At 41.1% G+C, this 14,966-nt stretch overlaps 1 protein-coding gene across 2 annotated transcripts in view; it reads left to right on the top strand.

The window, feature by feature from the left end:
* Positions 1-14,966, top strand: part of C8B (complement C8 beta chain) — a 55,147-nt gene that overhangs the window by 22,743 nt on the left and 17,438 nt on the right. The window contains exons 1-4 of one of the 2 annotated variants that reach the window (XM_075616034.1): positions 7,394-7,550; positions 9,281-9,425; positions 10,385-10,526; positions 12,017-12,158. In XM_075616034.1, coding sequence (XP_075472149.1) covers positions 7,501-7,550; positions 9,281-9,425; positions 10,385-10,526; positions 12,017-12,158 — 479 coding nt within the window. In that variant the 5' untranslated portion in view covers positions 7,394-7,500. Of the gene's footprint in view, positions 1-7,393; positions 7,551-9,280; positions 9,426-10,384; positions 10,527-12,016; positions 12,159-14,966 lie in introns of those variants that run through there. The other variant, XM_075616035.1, reaches the window with a different exon arrangement.

Genomic DNA, 14,966 nt, shown 5'->3' on the forward strand with positions numbered 1-14,966 from the left:
TTTCTAGTTCAGCGGTCTCCAACCTTTTGCCTTAGAGGACCAGTAAAAAAATAAAATACATTTGGAGGACCGGTTAAAACGAGTGCAGTGTTTCTCAAGCAGAGTTCCTGGGAATCCTTGTGTTCCCCTGGGCAGTCCTAAAGGGTTCCCTGTAATTTTCTGGCCATTTTAAAATTGTATCAAATACAGAAGAATTTACAATGCATCTGATCACAGAGTTGCTATTAGAGAGGGTTCAGGGTTCCTCAGAAGTTCACTTAGAGTTCCTTAATTAAAAAAGGTTGCAAACCACTGTACTAGGGTAATAACATGCTATCGTATGTATAATTTTTTTTACAATCAAATAAAGTTTTACATTCACTCAATTGCCCTCCCTCTCACTCAATCCCCTCTCCTCACACTCAACCCACCTATTTCCTCACATTCAATCCCAATCCATCTCACTCAATGCCCCCTCCCTCATAGTCAATGCCCCCTCTCACTCAACCCACCCTCCTCACACACAGTCAATCACCCTCATAGACACACAATCAATAACAGACACAATGCAGTGCTGCAGAGCTTGGCTGGCCAAGCGAGCGGAAGTTACTTCTGGCGCCGATCGCAGGACAGGGTTCGGGAGCGGTGTGGGAGCGAGACAGGGATCCTCCATGGACAGGTTAAAATTCTGGCACCAGTCTGCGGACCACTATTTGGAGACCACTGATGTGGTTAAGGTTGTTCAATGTGGCTTTTTGGCATAAATTGATTCTACTTAACTCGGACAAGATCACCATCTAGTGGTGGAAATACTAACTGGCTAATTTAAAATGTAACATAACATAGAAAAAAGAGCCCGTGAGAACCTAACGTTTTAGTTCATTTTTATAACGGGCATTCATTAGTTTTTCCATTTTTTTTTAATGAAATTGTATTATCTTTTAGTGACCAACATTTAAACTGAATGAAGTTTTGAAAAAATGTATTACATTGACAATATTGTGACAGTGTAGGGGAATCATTCTTAATCCTTGACAAAGTTCTAAAAACCTCTGAGGCTTATAAAGCTCCGTACACTTTCATTACATCTACAATTCATGATTATGTTGGGCACTAAAAGGGTTTGAATAGTAAAAGGGCGAGGTAATGCCCACCATAAAAACAACAAGCGCCTGCTTGTCTCTGTGGATGCACCCAGACCCTGTAATCTCTTTTCAAACAAATTATTGATGATAATTGAAGAATCTCCAGGCATTCCGAGTTTATAAGTACAAAAATAAGTAATTTCATATTATCAGATGATCCACGTTTTGGCCTCAAAAGGCCTTTATCAGTGTGTAAACAGTATCATAACCTGGAACAATCTACCGGAGACTCTCACAGCCGCAACCAGTCTAAGTTCTTTCAAAAGTAAAGCTGTCTCACATTTTAATGTTGTCTGTAACTGTTACATACGCCTATAATATTTATTATCTCTAACTGTGCATGCTATGTCGTATATAATGTATACCCTGTTCACTTATGTAACTGTATTTGTAACCATGTATTATTTGTCATCTTATCTCTATGCCCAGGACATACTGGAAAACGAGAGGTAACTCTCGATGTATTACTTCCTGGTAAAATATTTTATAACTAAATAAATAACCTACAATGAATCTGTAGTCCGTGACAAATAATAGTTTGTGAAGGAGAAGTTGTATGTGTCTCACATTGTATAACATTTATAATTATTTTCTTTTACGTCCCTGTCTGTGACACAAAATACATCATTTTCCTTGTTTAATACTCTAGTTTATCTTTTTATTTATGTTCCCCCTGAAAAATAGCAAAACACAATATATAATGCTGCACACCACAAGCTAAATGGCGGATACTTGCTGTTACCGGTGCGCCTGGTCCAGGGGAGGCCCTGTCAGTGAAAAAACTCCAAAGTAAGCAAAAATTGAAGGTACAGGGCACTGCGGATTTTCAAAGAGTGTATTACCTAATAGCACTTTTTTTTCAACGTTTCAACCAACAAAAGTGGTGTTTCTCAAGTGAAGATATAATACAGAATACATAATGTCCACTATTTATAGCCCCCAACCCAGGCGAAATTACTTTAAAATCGTCCGATAGTGCTATTAGATAATACATTTGTTGTAAAGCCGCAGTGCCCTGTACCCTCAATTTTTTTCCCCCTGAAAAATATACATCTCCTTTCTTTAACCTCCACTCCAGTGATACATTAATCAGATTAGGATTAAGGTCACCCCATATGAAACATAACCGTGTGTATCGAATACAACCATTGTAGATAGAAATAAAAGCATGTCTGAGGTGCCAGAATTTCATCCCCGTGCTCAGCCGACTCTCCAGTAGGAGTGTGCACAATTTCCACACAAATTCACGAAACGGGTAAATATTGGACTTTCCCAGCTCGGTTTTGTGAAACCGACAACATTCTGAATAATTCATGCTGAAATTGTGGCAAAATATATACATTTCACCAGAGGACAGGCAAGCAGGAGTGTTATTGTGCAAAGACGTTGCCAAATAGGCGACCAACAGGCCAGGTATTAGGGATATCCCTGCTTCAGCACAGGTGGCTCAATCAGTGGTTCAAGTAGAAAAAAGGGGTGAAGGCGGTCACAGCAATAGAAGTCCAGCCCAGGAGCAAGTGAAGTTAAAATCAGCTTTAATATTACATGCTGTACATCACAGAAGGGGCACTCTGACGCGTTTCGTCCCTCTCCAGGACTTTATCAAAGAGTATACTACCCTTATCACACAGACTCCTTAAGTAGGTGGTAAACCGATTTGATTGGTTGGTCTTAATCAAAAATCCATTGAGCCCAATAAAGTTAATGGTGAGCCATAATTGGGAACAACCCTCTCATTGAGTCTGTGTGAGACAGATTGGTAACACAAAATACATAATAACATATAGCACAAACATATTTAAAAGAAAAACACAATGTTATACAATGTGATGTGAAGCATGAATTAATAAATTTAAAAGAACACATATGGAAATGAAATAAAAAATTCATATAGGGTGAGAAATAAATCTGCAATAAATTCACTTATAAATATTTAATTTAATATAAAGTGGAAGCTGATATGTTTTAAACAATAAGTGTTCTGAAATACCTTGTGCTACTGCACACATGTGCCATATGGTTAGTATATATGTATACATAGGGATTGAGTCATATATTGACTCTAATCCTGCAAACTAACTTTCAGAACACTTATTGTTTAAAACATATCTAGCTTCCACTTTATATTAAATTAAATATTTATAAGTGAATTTATTGCAGATATATTTCTCACCCTATATGAATTTTTTATTTCATTTCCATGTGTTCTTTTAAATTTATTAATTCATGCTTCACATCACATTGTATAACATTGTGTTTTTCTTTTAAATATGTTTGTGCTATATGTTATTATGTATTTTGTGTTACCAATCTGTCTCACACAGACTCAATGAGAGGGTTGTTCCCAATTATGGCTCACCATTAACTTTATTGGGCTCAATGGATTTTTGATTAAGACCAACCAATCAAATCGGTTTACCACCTACTTAAGGAGTCTGTGTGATAAGGGTAGTATACTCTTTGATAAAGTCCTGGAGAGGGACGAAACGCGTCAGAGTGCCCCTTCTGTGATGTACAGCATGTAATATTAAAGCTGATTTTAACTTCACTTGCTCCTGGGCTGGACTTCTATTGCTGTGACCGCCTTCACCCCTTTTTTCTACTTGTATCTGCTTTGGCTGGCGCACGCAGGCATTCACCACGGACTCCCAAGTCTGAAGGACTGACGTCATCCCCCCTCCACACGTGTGGACGCGCCGGAGCGCATCATCGGCTGAGAGGCAACATCGCTCCTCCTCTCGGTAGGAAACGGCGTGTACGGGTGAGCAGACAGCGGTTCCCCTACGTGGACATCGTGTCGGCGTTTACCTTGGAAGGAAGACGCCGCAGCCATCCGCATCACGGGGAAAGCCACGCCAGAGGAAATCCTTCAGCAGTGTGGAACAGCTCACCGCAACCACACACAGGATACCTAAGACACCGGGCAGGGTAAGGGCAGCAGCTAGTGGCCTCAGGAGGTTCAAGAGTGAGGTGTCCCTGGACACTTCATTTCCTGCACCCGGTCACTATCGGCACAACGGGCCCCCCGCCCTGGGTGAGTCTAATCCTTATATTTTGAAGATTTCATTGTGTCCTAATGGTGAATTGCTACATACTTTTAGTGGATTGAGTTTTTTTCTCCCATACCCTATTATACCTGACTTTGGCAGCATCAGTTGTTTTGGGTTCACTCCCATATTTTCTAGTACAATCAGTGGTTCAGTCAAAGAATGAGCCACTGATTGAGCCACCTGTGCTGAAGCAGGGATATCCTGAAAAATGTTGGCCACCCCATACATATACTGCATAAACATTTCAAAAGATTAGCAGAATATTTTGCAAACCAACTAATTTTCACATTCCTACCCTCCAGTCACTGCCTTTCAGGCTCCCTCAGCACTTGATGGGTTAAAGGCATTAATAATCCCTTGTATAAGTATGTGTTCTAAGGAACTAATAAGTAATTCTTATCCCCCAGGCATCTTTTATTTACAGTCCTGGGTAAAACTGCCCATTGTTTCCCTAAACTGATGCCATCTTATCACGCATCCTATCCAGGGGAACATGTCTGGGATTTGAGTACCTTACTTAATATTGTTTGACTTTCGTTACATTTTTCACAGAATAGTGATATGACCCGAGGTTCCAGAGAACCATTCCCGTAAACCAATCAGTTATCAGTTATCAGTTATCAGTCAATGATTAACATTGTACTCAGAGGTCAAGCTAAATCTATCCAAACACACAGAGCAGCAGAACAGAATGTGCCCCTCTGTGCTTCCAGATCTGCATGCAGTGATCCGGAGACAGTGATGAATTGTTGTGTATATTTCATGCAATAAGAGTGTTCAATTCCTTCCGATAAATCGTTGAATCGGATGTAACACGTTGCTGAATGTCAGGCTCCAGCCCCAGTGCTGCGCTGCACACGATGCTGGCGAATTCCACGGTCTGCAGAGAGCTGCAGGGGGAAAGACAGGGGGGGTCGTGATGGGGGAGTGACGGGGGTGCGGCCGTGATGTCACCAGGCAGGTTCGCCCTCATTGGCTGAAAGCTAATAGCTAGCGACATAGTGTTGAATATTTATATATACTGTACTTAAGGTTGTGTCAAGTCCAAACAAGTGTATATATTATAAGTAAATGCAGAAAGCACATCCCATAATGAAAGGATGTTCTTGCTGCATTTGTTTTTATGTTTGCATGACCTTGTGGTGGTAATTTTTGCGACCAACCCCATTTTTTACTCAATTCTGCAGAGTTGTGAGGGCCTCCACCTCATATATATATATATATATATATATATATATATATATATATATATATATATATATATATATATATATGTAAGCCTTCTATGGTACCCCACCCGACATGAGATTGGGGGGTACACTCCTTCTGGTCACTCTGAGTGGTCTTGGTGCTGTGACCTGCTGGTAAACAGGAGGGCTGAGTGCTCCGCGGTGTTGTGGGGAGAGCCCAGGACAGGGACAGGAGGTGTGGGACAGGTTACCTTGTTCTCTCAGGGTGCACAGTGCCTCCAGCCAGCAGGGATCCCCTGGGGTCTCCAGAGGAGAGACCCCCACTGACACTCCATTCTCCATACACAGGAATAGGGACACACACAGCAGCTTCTTTTCTCTTGGTTCTTTATTCAGCATAGGTGTGCAGACAGCATACAGCATGATATCACAGCATGGTGTAATCTCTGCCTCTCTGTTCATGGCAGCTTGATTTCTCCCCCCCCCCCTCCTTACCCAGGTGGGGCAAGAGGGGGAGACCTCTTCTTAGCTTCTTATCTCTCTCAGCCCTATCTCTAGACTCTCTGATCACTAACTGAATTTGGGAACATGTCTCAATTTGAATATCCTCAGGGAGTGTCTCTAGCTTTGAATCATTACAACTCAAAGCTGGATACCGATTGGCTCACACACACATTAGGGGGTGTTCCAACCCATATCCACCCTTTGGATTAACACATTCAAATGTTGCTTAGGTCTGCCCCTGAATATTGCTACATACTCAGAGCTGAAATGCAAAACAGGCCATCTGAAGGAATTAACCTTTCCACTGCCTGTTCTAACAGGACTGACAGAGGAAAGGCCCAGAAGAATAATTAGCTGCCGAAGGCCAGGCTATATATATATATATATATATATATATATATATATATATATATATATATATATATATATATCCAATGAAACTATTACCGTGTGCTCATTTGCATGTCTTAGGCTGCGGCCAGGCAGGGAACGGGCGCGCTGGTGCTCGTGCTCTGCGCCCTGCTCGGTCGGGCGATTCGTGGCGCGGTCACGACGTTACGGAGCGGGTTCACCCTCATTGGACAAACCGCTCACGTGACGCGCTTCTGTGCGGCAAATTAAAATTTGCTTGCTCTGAGTGCCGAGCAGGCGCTTCCTCACGCTGGCCACACACATTGCCGCAATGTGTTTCATCGCGGCCAGTGTGAGCGCACCCGCTCGCTCATCGCCACCCTGGACGAGGCCTTAGACAAGTCTGCAATCCTGCATTTCAATATTATCATCCAGCATATAGTGCTTCCACTGCAGCAAGGGATTCTGGGAAATTAAATGCAAATGAGCACACAGTGCCACCTTTTGCTTCAAATCTATATATATGAGACTCATGTGCTCATTTCCCAGAATCCCTGGCTGCAGTGGAAGCACTGTATGCAAGAAGATAAGGTGAAAAACTGGGTTGTAGACCTGACTGAGATGTGACTGTGCTCATAAGTGGTATTTTTAGGTTATATATATATATATATATATATATATATATACGAATTGGTGTATATATAATACCAATTAGATTGTAAGCTCTTTGGAGCAGGGACTCCTCTTCCTAAATATTACTTTTATATCTGAACCGCTTATTCCCATTATCTGTTATTTGTATTACTTGTTACTTGTATGATTGTCACGTGTATTACTACTGTGAAGCGCTATATACATTAATGGTGCTATTTAAATAAAGGCATATATATTGATTTAAAGCTGTTTTAAATTTGTGAAAACTATTTCAGATTCAGATAACAATAATGTGCTTTCATAATGTATTACTGTAATTCCCACTGAATATTTGGACTTGTTGTTATTTTTCTTAAATGAAATATTGTAAAAATGAATAGTTCTTAGCTTGGAAAGTCCAATCATTCCTATCACTGCTATAACCTTAAGCGTCCAGCAGGGGGGCATATTGCTCGCAGTAACGACTGCTCAATGTGTGGGCAAATTTGTGTGGTAATGTGGTTAGTTTGTGTACTTTTCTGCTTATTCTGTGTGTAACTTTGCTGAACATTTGCTCCCAGCACAGAGAAACAAACTGATTCTCAGGGAAGTATTTCCTCTCAGGATCGCCTCCCTCTGCATGGTAATATGTTTCTGTGCTGTGCAGTGGTGCTGTATTTCAGCTTGCATTGCTGTAGGTAAGTACTTGCATCTTTATTTCTCTATGTACTATACATGTGTCGCTGTATGTTTCTCCAATGTAAATCTATCATACATCTTTCATTTGGGTGTACAAATCAAGAGCAAATATATAAAGCAAATATATAATCGGACGCAATGTCACACACACTATCCGAGATCTGTGTATGTGAATATCAAGGAGGAACTGAGCTCAATTTGTCATTTACATCTGGAATCGTGAACAAATCACAGAACATTTAAGGAGATTCGACGCCATAAAAAATAATACATTTGTATACACTGTTCCCTTTAAAGAGGCAATCCAAGCAGCACTTAAAATAAAATAAAAACAATTGTTTTAATATATGCAGCCTTTGATAGCCTTTACTGAAATCTAATTACCTTAGTTCTCCTGTGATCGATCAGCAAAGATCCTGTTTCCAGGGTTTACTAAATGGCTGCCTTTAAATTTCAATCAATCCTTCAGTCAGTGTGACTCAGCAGCTACAATGTATCCTTATATTACTAAGGTAACATTATCTATTGTTACAGTTTTCAACTCAAACTGCTGGGAACATTGGCAGCAAATGATCATAAACAGGAAAGTGTTACAAAGATCTTGCACTGCTGGGGAGGGGGGCTAAAACCTAAATTAAAGGATGCTCAGTATATTAAAACTCATTAAAAATTGCATTAAGGGTTGAATTCATTTATTTTAGTAAGTATTATCTAATACTACAGAAATGATTTGTTAAAAAAAAACACATATGTAGAATATTGCTTGGATTGCTCCTTTTTAATGTGGAAAATGCTCTTTTTAGGAAATACTTTATGGACTTCTCCTGTCTGCGTGTCTCATGTTCATATTTCATCAGGTCTATCTTCATGTGGGAGCTGGTAGGAATATAATGTATTATATGCACCCACACTGTCATTCAGTAGTTTGCTTTCAGTAATACGAGTTAAAGCAGAATCTTTATTAGAAGTGTAGTTTGGTGCATAAGACCCGACAGCATTAGAATATGAATTATTTCTCTGCCAAGTGGGGAGATTACCACATTGCTTTGCATTCTAACGCTGACCCCTTGGCAGGTCCTAGGTAGAGATGTCTGAAACCTTCGCACGACTTTGCAGACCTGGCAGATGTGCCCTTTCTGAGTCAGGGAAAAAGTGTGTCAGCTGAGGCAGAGTTTGCAAGCGAATCGGCAAGAATTCAGTCAGTGTGCAAAAATCTCTAAAACCACTAGATCCGCTTAATACTGACGGCACACGGACCATGTCTCACGCGCTGTCTGACGGTATTTTGCTAACGGATGACTAATTTGGCGACATTATTAACCCCTTTTTAACTTTGCTAAAAATTTTGCAGGGAATTTTAACTGGTAAAAAAAATCCAATCACTTAAAGTGTTATGAAGGTCAAAGTGAAGAATTGCATTTTGTACAGGTTTTGCACATCTGTAGACTTAGCGGGCATTATTCAGTGTGCTGTGAAGCTGCTTCCCTGTGTTAGAGAACAGATAATTTCCCTTTCAGTGAATAAGACCAAAATCCTCTCTAGCACTGGGAAGCCACCTCGTAGCATTGGGAATAAGGGCCTTTATGTACACAAATCATTTGCATTGACTTTTGGGTGCTATAAAAAAAGCATTGTAATGCTCTTGTTTACGTATACATTTCTAATTTGTGTTATTTCAGTTTTGAATTTGTGACTTTAGTTATATAAAATCTTTCTGTCCCACAAATAGTTGTGAAACACACCCAGATGCAGCTAGTGATATCCTTGCTCAGAAGAGGTTAGGGAGAGCTGTGTTGAGCCCTCTCCAGCCTATTGACTGTGTTCTCTCCAATTGGTCACCTTGGAGTTCATGTGATCCCTGTCAGAATAAAAGGGTATGTATATACTGTCATAGGATATGATATTTGCTTTGTAACGCCTTTGTCATTCTTGGTTTATGCAAACATGCTATAGCACTGATTCATTATGTTTTTTCCAACTCTGCTAAAACTATCATTGTTTGTAATTACGGTATACCAATTTTAATTATTGCATTTTGAATTTTGAAGTAAATAAGTAATTGGCTTCAGCATTGTTTCTTCAGCTGGGTCTTGTCTGGGACGTGCTCCTGCCTAAGGATTTAGGCTTTTAGACCTAGATTTGAAAATATATTAATAATTTGGAATTGCAGGCTACCCTAAGTAGGACTGTACCCTACCCTTTAGTAATATATTATAATTGCTCTAAGAAAGCTGACTTTATAAATGAACTATCTTACTCATTTCGCTGTTAAATATTATGGGGTACGTTCTATATACTCCAAAACAGCCATTTGGGATGTCTTTGGCTGAAAATATCCATTAACAATAGAGAATTCCCCCTAAACCATTGAGATACAATAAAATGTAGAGCAAATAAAAATATAACTTGTGAGAAGAGATGGGTGAATTTTTGGGGCGGACTTGGAGGCCGTAGATCGCCCGGTTCCTTTGGTCCTCGAATTTCCGTAAAAATAGTCTCAAAAGGGGCAATTCGTCTTTTTTGGATTTTTAAAATCCACCAGCAGATTGTTCCCAGTGGCAGTTTTTGGTCCACATAGATTGAAACTGGAGCAGTCCGTCAACGGATTTTACACCGCTGAACGGATTGTGAATAGAAAGCTCGGGCAATTCGGTGAAACGGATTTTGACAGTTTCTCGCATCTCTAGTTGTGAGAACATTCGCAGGTCTCAGGCAGGCCTGCAATATTACAATGCAGAGTGATTTTTGCAGCAGTTTGGAGGAAAAATGCACCACATAGAACATTTGAATTGAAAAGGGAGACAACGTAATCCTTTTATTGTTTTCTCTAAAGTACAGGTATGCTCGACTAGAACAACCCTCTCAATTCCAGGGTGAGCCCTGCGGTTCGTCAGACAGAGAAGAGGAGGGTTGTGTTCCAAGCAGTCCTTGCAGAAACACAAAGAGATGTGAAGGTTTCCAGTGTGCAGAAACAGGTAGAAGGAGAAGTGCTGTAGTCTGTTCTCTATAAGCGTTAGCATGTCTTAACTCCCATTCATTTGGAAGGAAGTTAGGGTGTTCTAAAGCTTAGCACCCTTTAGTGAATATGGGCCTATAATGGCTAACATCCTTTATTGGTATGAAAGTATTTTTGTAAATAATTAGAATTTTTCAGATTGTACTTCAGTTGTCCTATTCGATAAACATTTATTTATTTAGACTCTGCCATTGTAACCAGCTCTAGATTCCATAAGAAAATACAGTTCTGAAAGAGCAAACTATTCCAACTTTCATTGTCAGATACAGAGATAAAGGTCCATTTTAGTGAGCAGTGGTATGCTATAACGTAACTGTTGGGCCATTCCAGTAATGTAAGTTGCACTGTTACTGCCATGGGTTACTTGGGGAGCTTTTATTTATCAATAATCAATAACTTCCATAGTATCATATTAGCAATAAGTTAATTAGTAGGGTTTATATTTAGAATGTAATAATGTTAGTACATTTCAGAATCGTTATGTACAGATGTAGCAGGGTGTTATGGTAGATGTAGCAGGTGTTATTGCACCCCCAGGCGCCGTTTTAAAGATATCCCTGCTTCAGCACCAGTGGCTCAATCAGTGGCTCAGTAATCGACTGATTGAGCCACCTGTGCTGCAGCAGGGATATCCTTAAACTTGACCTGTTGGTGGCCCTTGAGGACTGGAGTTGCTTTAATCCTTTGGGTGCCAAAGAGGCACGGCACCAACAGAGTGGTTACTTGACGTGGCGTCCCTTAACACGGAAGAAGAGTCCTCTTCCATTTCCCTACAGTGCAGGTTGTGTCCGACTCTGATGGGATCTCCCCTTGAAAACAAGGACTCTGCAGGCTTCACGTAGCTACTATGTCATGGGGGTCCCTAAGGTGCCAGAACCATTGACGTTGTGGTTATGTCTTGAAGCCATTAAAGGGACAATCCCTCCTAGCACCAAAGTTAACGAATCCCAGTGACATGTTTAAGGAATCTCCTCTGGGTAATTGATTCATTTCTTACCCAAATCTGGCACCTATAAGTATTTTTAATTTATGTTTTTAAGTGAGAGTTGGGAAAGGTTTGATTTCCTTTGGCTGCTCCTTTTGTGTGATGTCCCTGTATGATCAGTAAGCGCTTGTAGAACCAGAGACCCCCCCTTCCCATCTCTCCTTATCTTTACTGGCTCTCTGATAAGAACAGGGTGGGGATAAGGGGAAAGAAACCACAAGCATTGTAGTAAATGAGAATTTAACATAAAGTATAGTCCTGAATTTGTCAATTTTAGAGATGATATCCCTGTACATTCAGAACCGTTCAGAAGGAGACATTGCTGTTACGCTGCACAGATGTTACTAAGTGTGCAAATAGAGTAAATGTGTTCTTCTTTTTTACAAGGTAGCTAATGCTCTGAGGTTCTGTATTGCGTGCAGTGTTATTTTCAGCTGACGGGAATGTTATCTCTTATGTCCCAGGCAGATGCATCACACGCAGACTTCTATGTAACGGTGATGATGACTGTGGAGATCAATCTGATGAGAAAGACTGCAAGACAATTAGGAGCTCATGCAGTCAAGACATGGAGCAATACTGGGGGATAGAAAACCTTGCAAGTGGGTAAGTAGGAACAGTGGGTAAGAAAGAGGGTAAGTAGGAGTTGTGGGTAAGAAATTGGGTAATTATTAACAAGAACAATGGAAACACTTAGGGGCTTATTCTATATCCGCCAAAACAGCTGATTCAATGTCCAATATGCTGTGAAGCGCCTCACAGAGCTGCAGAAGAGTTTAGCTTCATTCAAATAAATAAGACTAACATTTTATCCAGAACAGGGAAGTGGCTTCACAATATATATATAAGAATTATAGGCTGAAGGAGCGGCCTGGTGAGTAAGGAAACTGACTGGCAGTGAGTTTGAAGACGCCTTGCAACCTTGGGCAAGTCACTTTATCTCCCTGTGCCTCAGGCACCAAAAACTTAGATTGTAAGCTCCACAGGGCAGGGACTGTGTTTGCAAAATGTCTCTGTAAAGCGCTACATAAAACTAGCAGCACTATACAAGAACATGCTATTATTATATTATTATTATTATTATTATTATTATTATTATTATTATTATTATTATTAAAGAGGCAGTCCAAACAGCTTAAATTTTAATATATGCAGCCTTTGATTACCTTTATTGAAACTATTTACCTAAGTTGCCGATCAATTAGTTCTCCCGTGATCGAGCAGTAAAGTCCTGTTTCCCCGGGGTACACTAAATGGCTGCCTTTCAGTTTCAAATCAATCCTTCAGTCAGTGTAACTCAGCAGCTACAATGTATTCTTATATTACTAAGGTAACATTAATTATTGTTACAGTTTGCAGCTCAAACTGCTGGGAATATTGGCAACAAATTATTACAGACAGGAATGTGTTACAAATATCTTGCAATGCTGGGGAAATGTTTTAAACCTTCTATAGAAATCAAAGGTTTCTCAGTATATTAAAACTCATTAAAAATGTCATAAAGTCATTTAGAGTATAAAGTCATACATACCTTTTTTTTTAAAGGTAGTAAGTATTACAGTATCTAATACTACAGAACTGATTTAATGGAAAAAAAACACATGTAGGATATCGTTTGGATTGTTTCTTTAAGTGATATTACATTAAGTTACATTGTTACCGTTTATACACGATTTTTGGTGAGGTTAATGGGACAGCAGGAAAAATGATGAGCACACAAGACAGTGCACTCAGTAGAGAATTCACTTAAATGCACACCACTTACATATAAACTATAACCTTTATTGACATTACATAAAACATATATTACCGATAATGTTGGTGTAACCAAAATGTAAAAATAAGTTTGACGAAAAGCCTGTCACCTGATCTAAATAGTTAACCACTAAATAGCACGTAAAACTAATGATCTTGGATACACAAGGCAGATACAGCAGTGGTATTAATTAACCATCTAGGACCAGATCTAAATTGCACCAAGAAATGCCATATGATGATAGTATCAGGTTAGGTGCATATAGTTACAACCATAAGGATAATGGAACCTCAAGCTTCAGTTCACAGTTTGCATCCACCTGATAATTATCGATTTTTCAATTAATTAGTATGGTTTTCAGTTGATCACTCCCTATCTCTCCTTTTTTGTAATGGGACAGCACCTTCAACAACCAGTTTTATATGGTCATAATTTATAAATCTACCCAAATACATGTGTCGTTTACTAAGCACGTGCTTAGGGTACTACTGTAGCAAAGCAGCGGCACCATAAAAAATGAGAATGTGATATTTCAGAGAATGCATTGGCATAGTCACAATGAGAAAAATACAAACTGTTGGATTTTCTTACACTCTACTATATACTCTTTGCCCATTTTTCTGTTCTCTTTTATAACTTAATTCCCACCTAAACCACGGGGTGCACTAGTAACGTAGATTGAAATAATGCGAGGAAATCAGATCCTGTCATTTTTGGCAATAAATTAATATTTAATTATTGATATATTTTTGTAAATTATATATTCTTGTTTTTTCTTCTTATCTTAATATATACAATCGAATGGTTAGTGCTATCTGCGGTGAATCTGATTGGTCCTCAGCCTCTGGCCAATCAGATTGGTGGGTGTGACATCACCCAACTGCCACTCTCTTCCCCCTAGGCTCGGCGCCACACACACACACACACCCTCTCCCTCCCCCTCCCCGCTCCAACTCACCTTTCCCCCTCCCCGCTCCAACACACCTCTCCCCCTCCCTGCTCCAACACACCTCTCCCCCTCCCCGGCACCACTCCAACTCACCTCTCCCCCTCCCCAGTGGCGCTCAAACTCACCTCTCCCCCTCCCCAGCGGCGCTCAAACTCACCTCTCCCCCTCCCCGGTGGCACTCCAACTCACCTCTCCCCCTCCCCGGCGGCGCTCCAACTCACCTCTCCCCCTCCCCGGCGGTGCTCCAACTCACCTCCCTCCCCAGTGGGGGAACAGGCAGGCTTCAGCTGCCACGCGGCGCCTAAGATGGCGGCGGCCGGAAGGACCCCCTTCCTCCCTCGCGGCACCAAGTGAGAAGATGGCGGCGCCCGGAAGTACAGGTAGGTGTCGTGTGTGTGTCGCTCCCCCACCTCTCCCCCACCTCCCCCCCACCTCCCCCCCACCTTCCCCCCACCCGCGGCGCCACACGGAACTGAGAAAGGGCGCATCACGGGACTGAGACAGGTGTGTGTGTGACTTTGTGTGTGTGTGTGTCACTGTGTGTGTGTGTGTGACTGTGTGTGTGTGTGACTGAGTGTGTGCGACACTGTCCCCCCTCCTGTCCACTGCTCCCCCCCTCCTGTCCACTGCCCCCCCTCCTGTCCACTGCCCTCCCCTCCTGTCCACTGCCCCCCCCCTCCAGTCCACTGCCCCCCCCTCCTGTCCACTG

Source organism: Ascaphus truei, chromosome 10, assembly GCF_040206685.1.
Source record: "Ascaphus truei isolate aAscTru1 chromosome 10, aAscTru1.hap1, whole genome shotgun sequence".
NCBI classification, from domain to species: domain Eukaryota; kingdom Metazoa; phylum Chordata; class Amphibia; order Anura; family Ascaphidae; genus Ascaphus; species Ascaphus truei.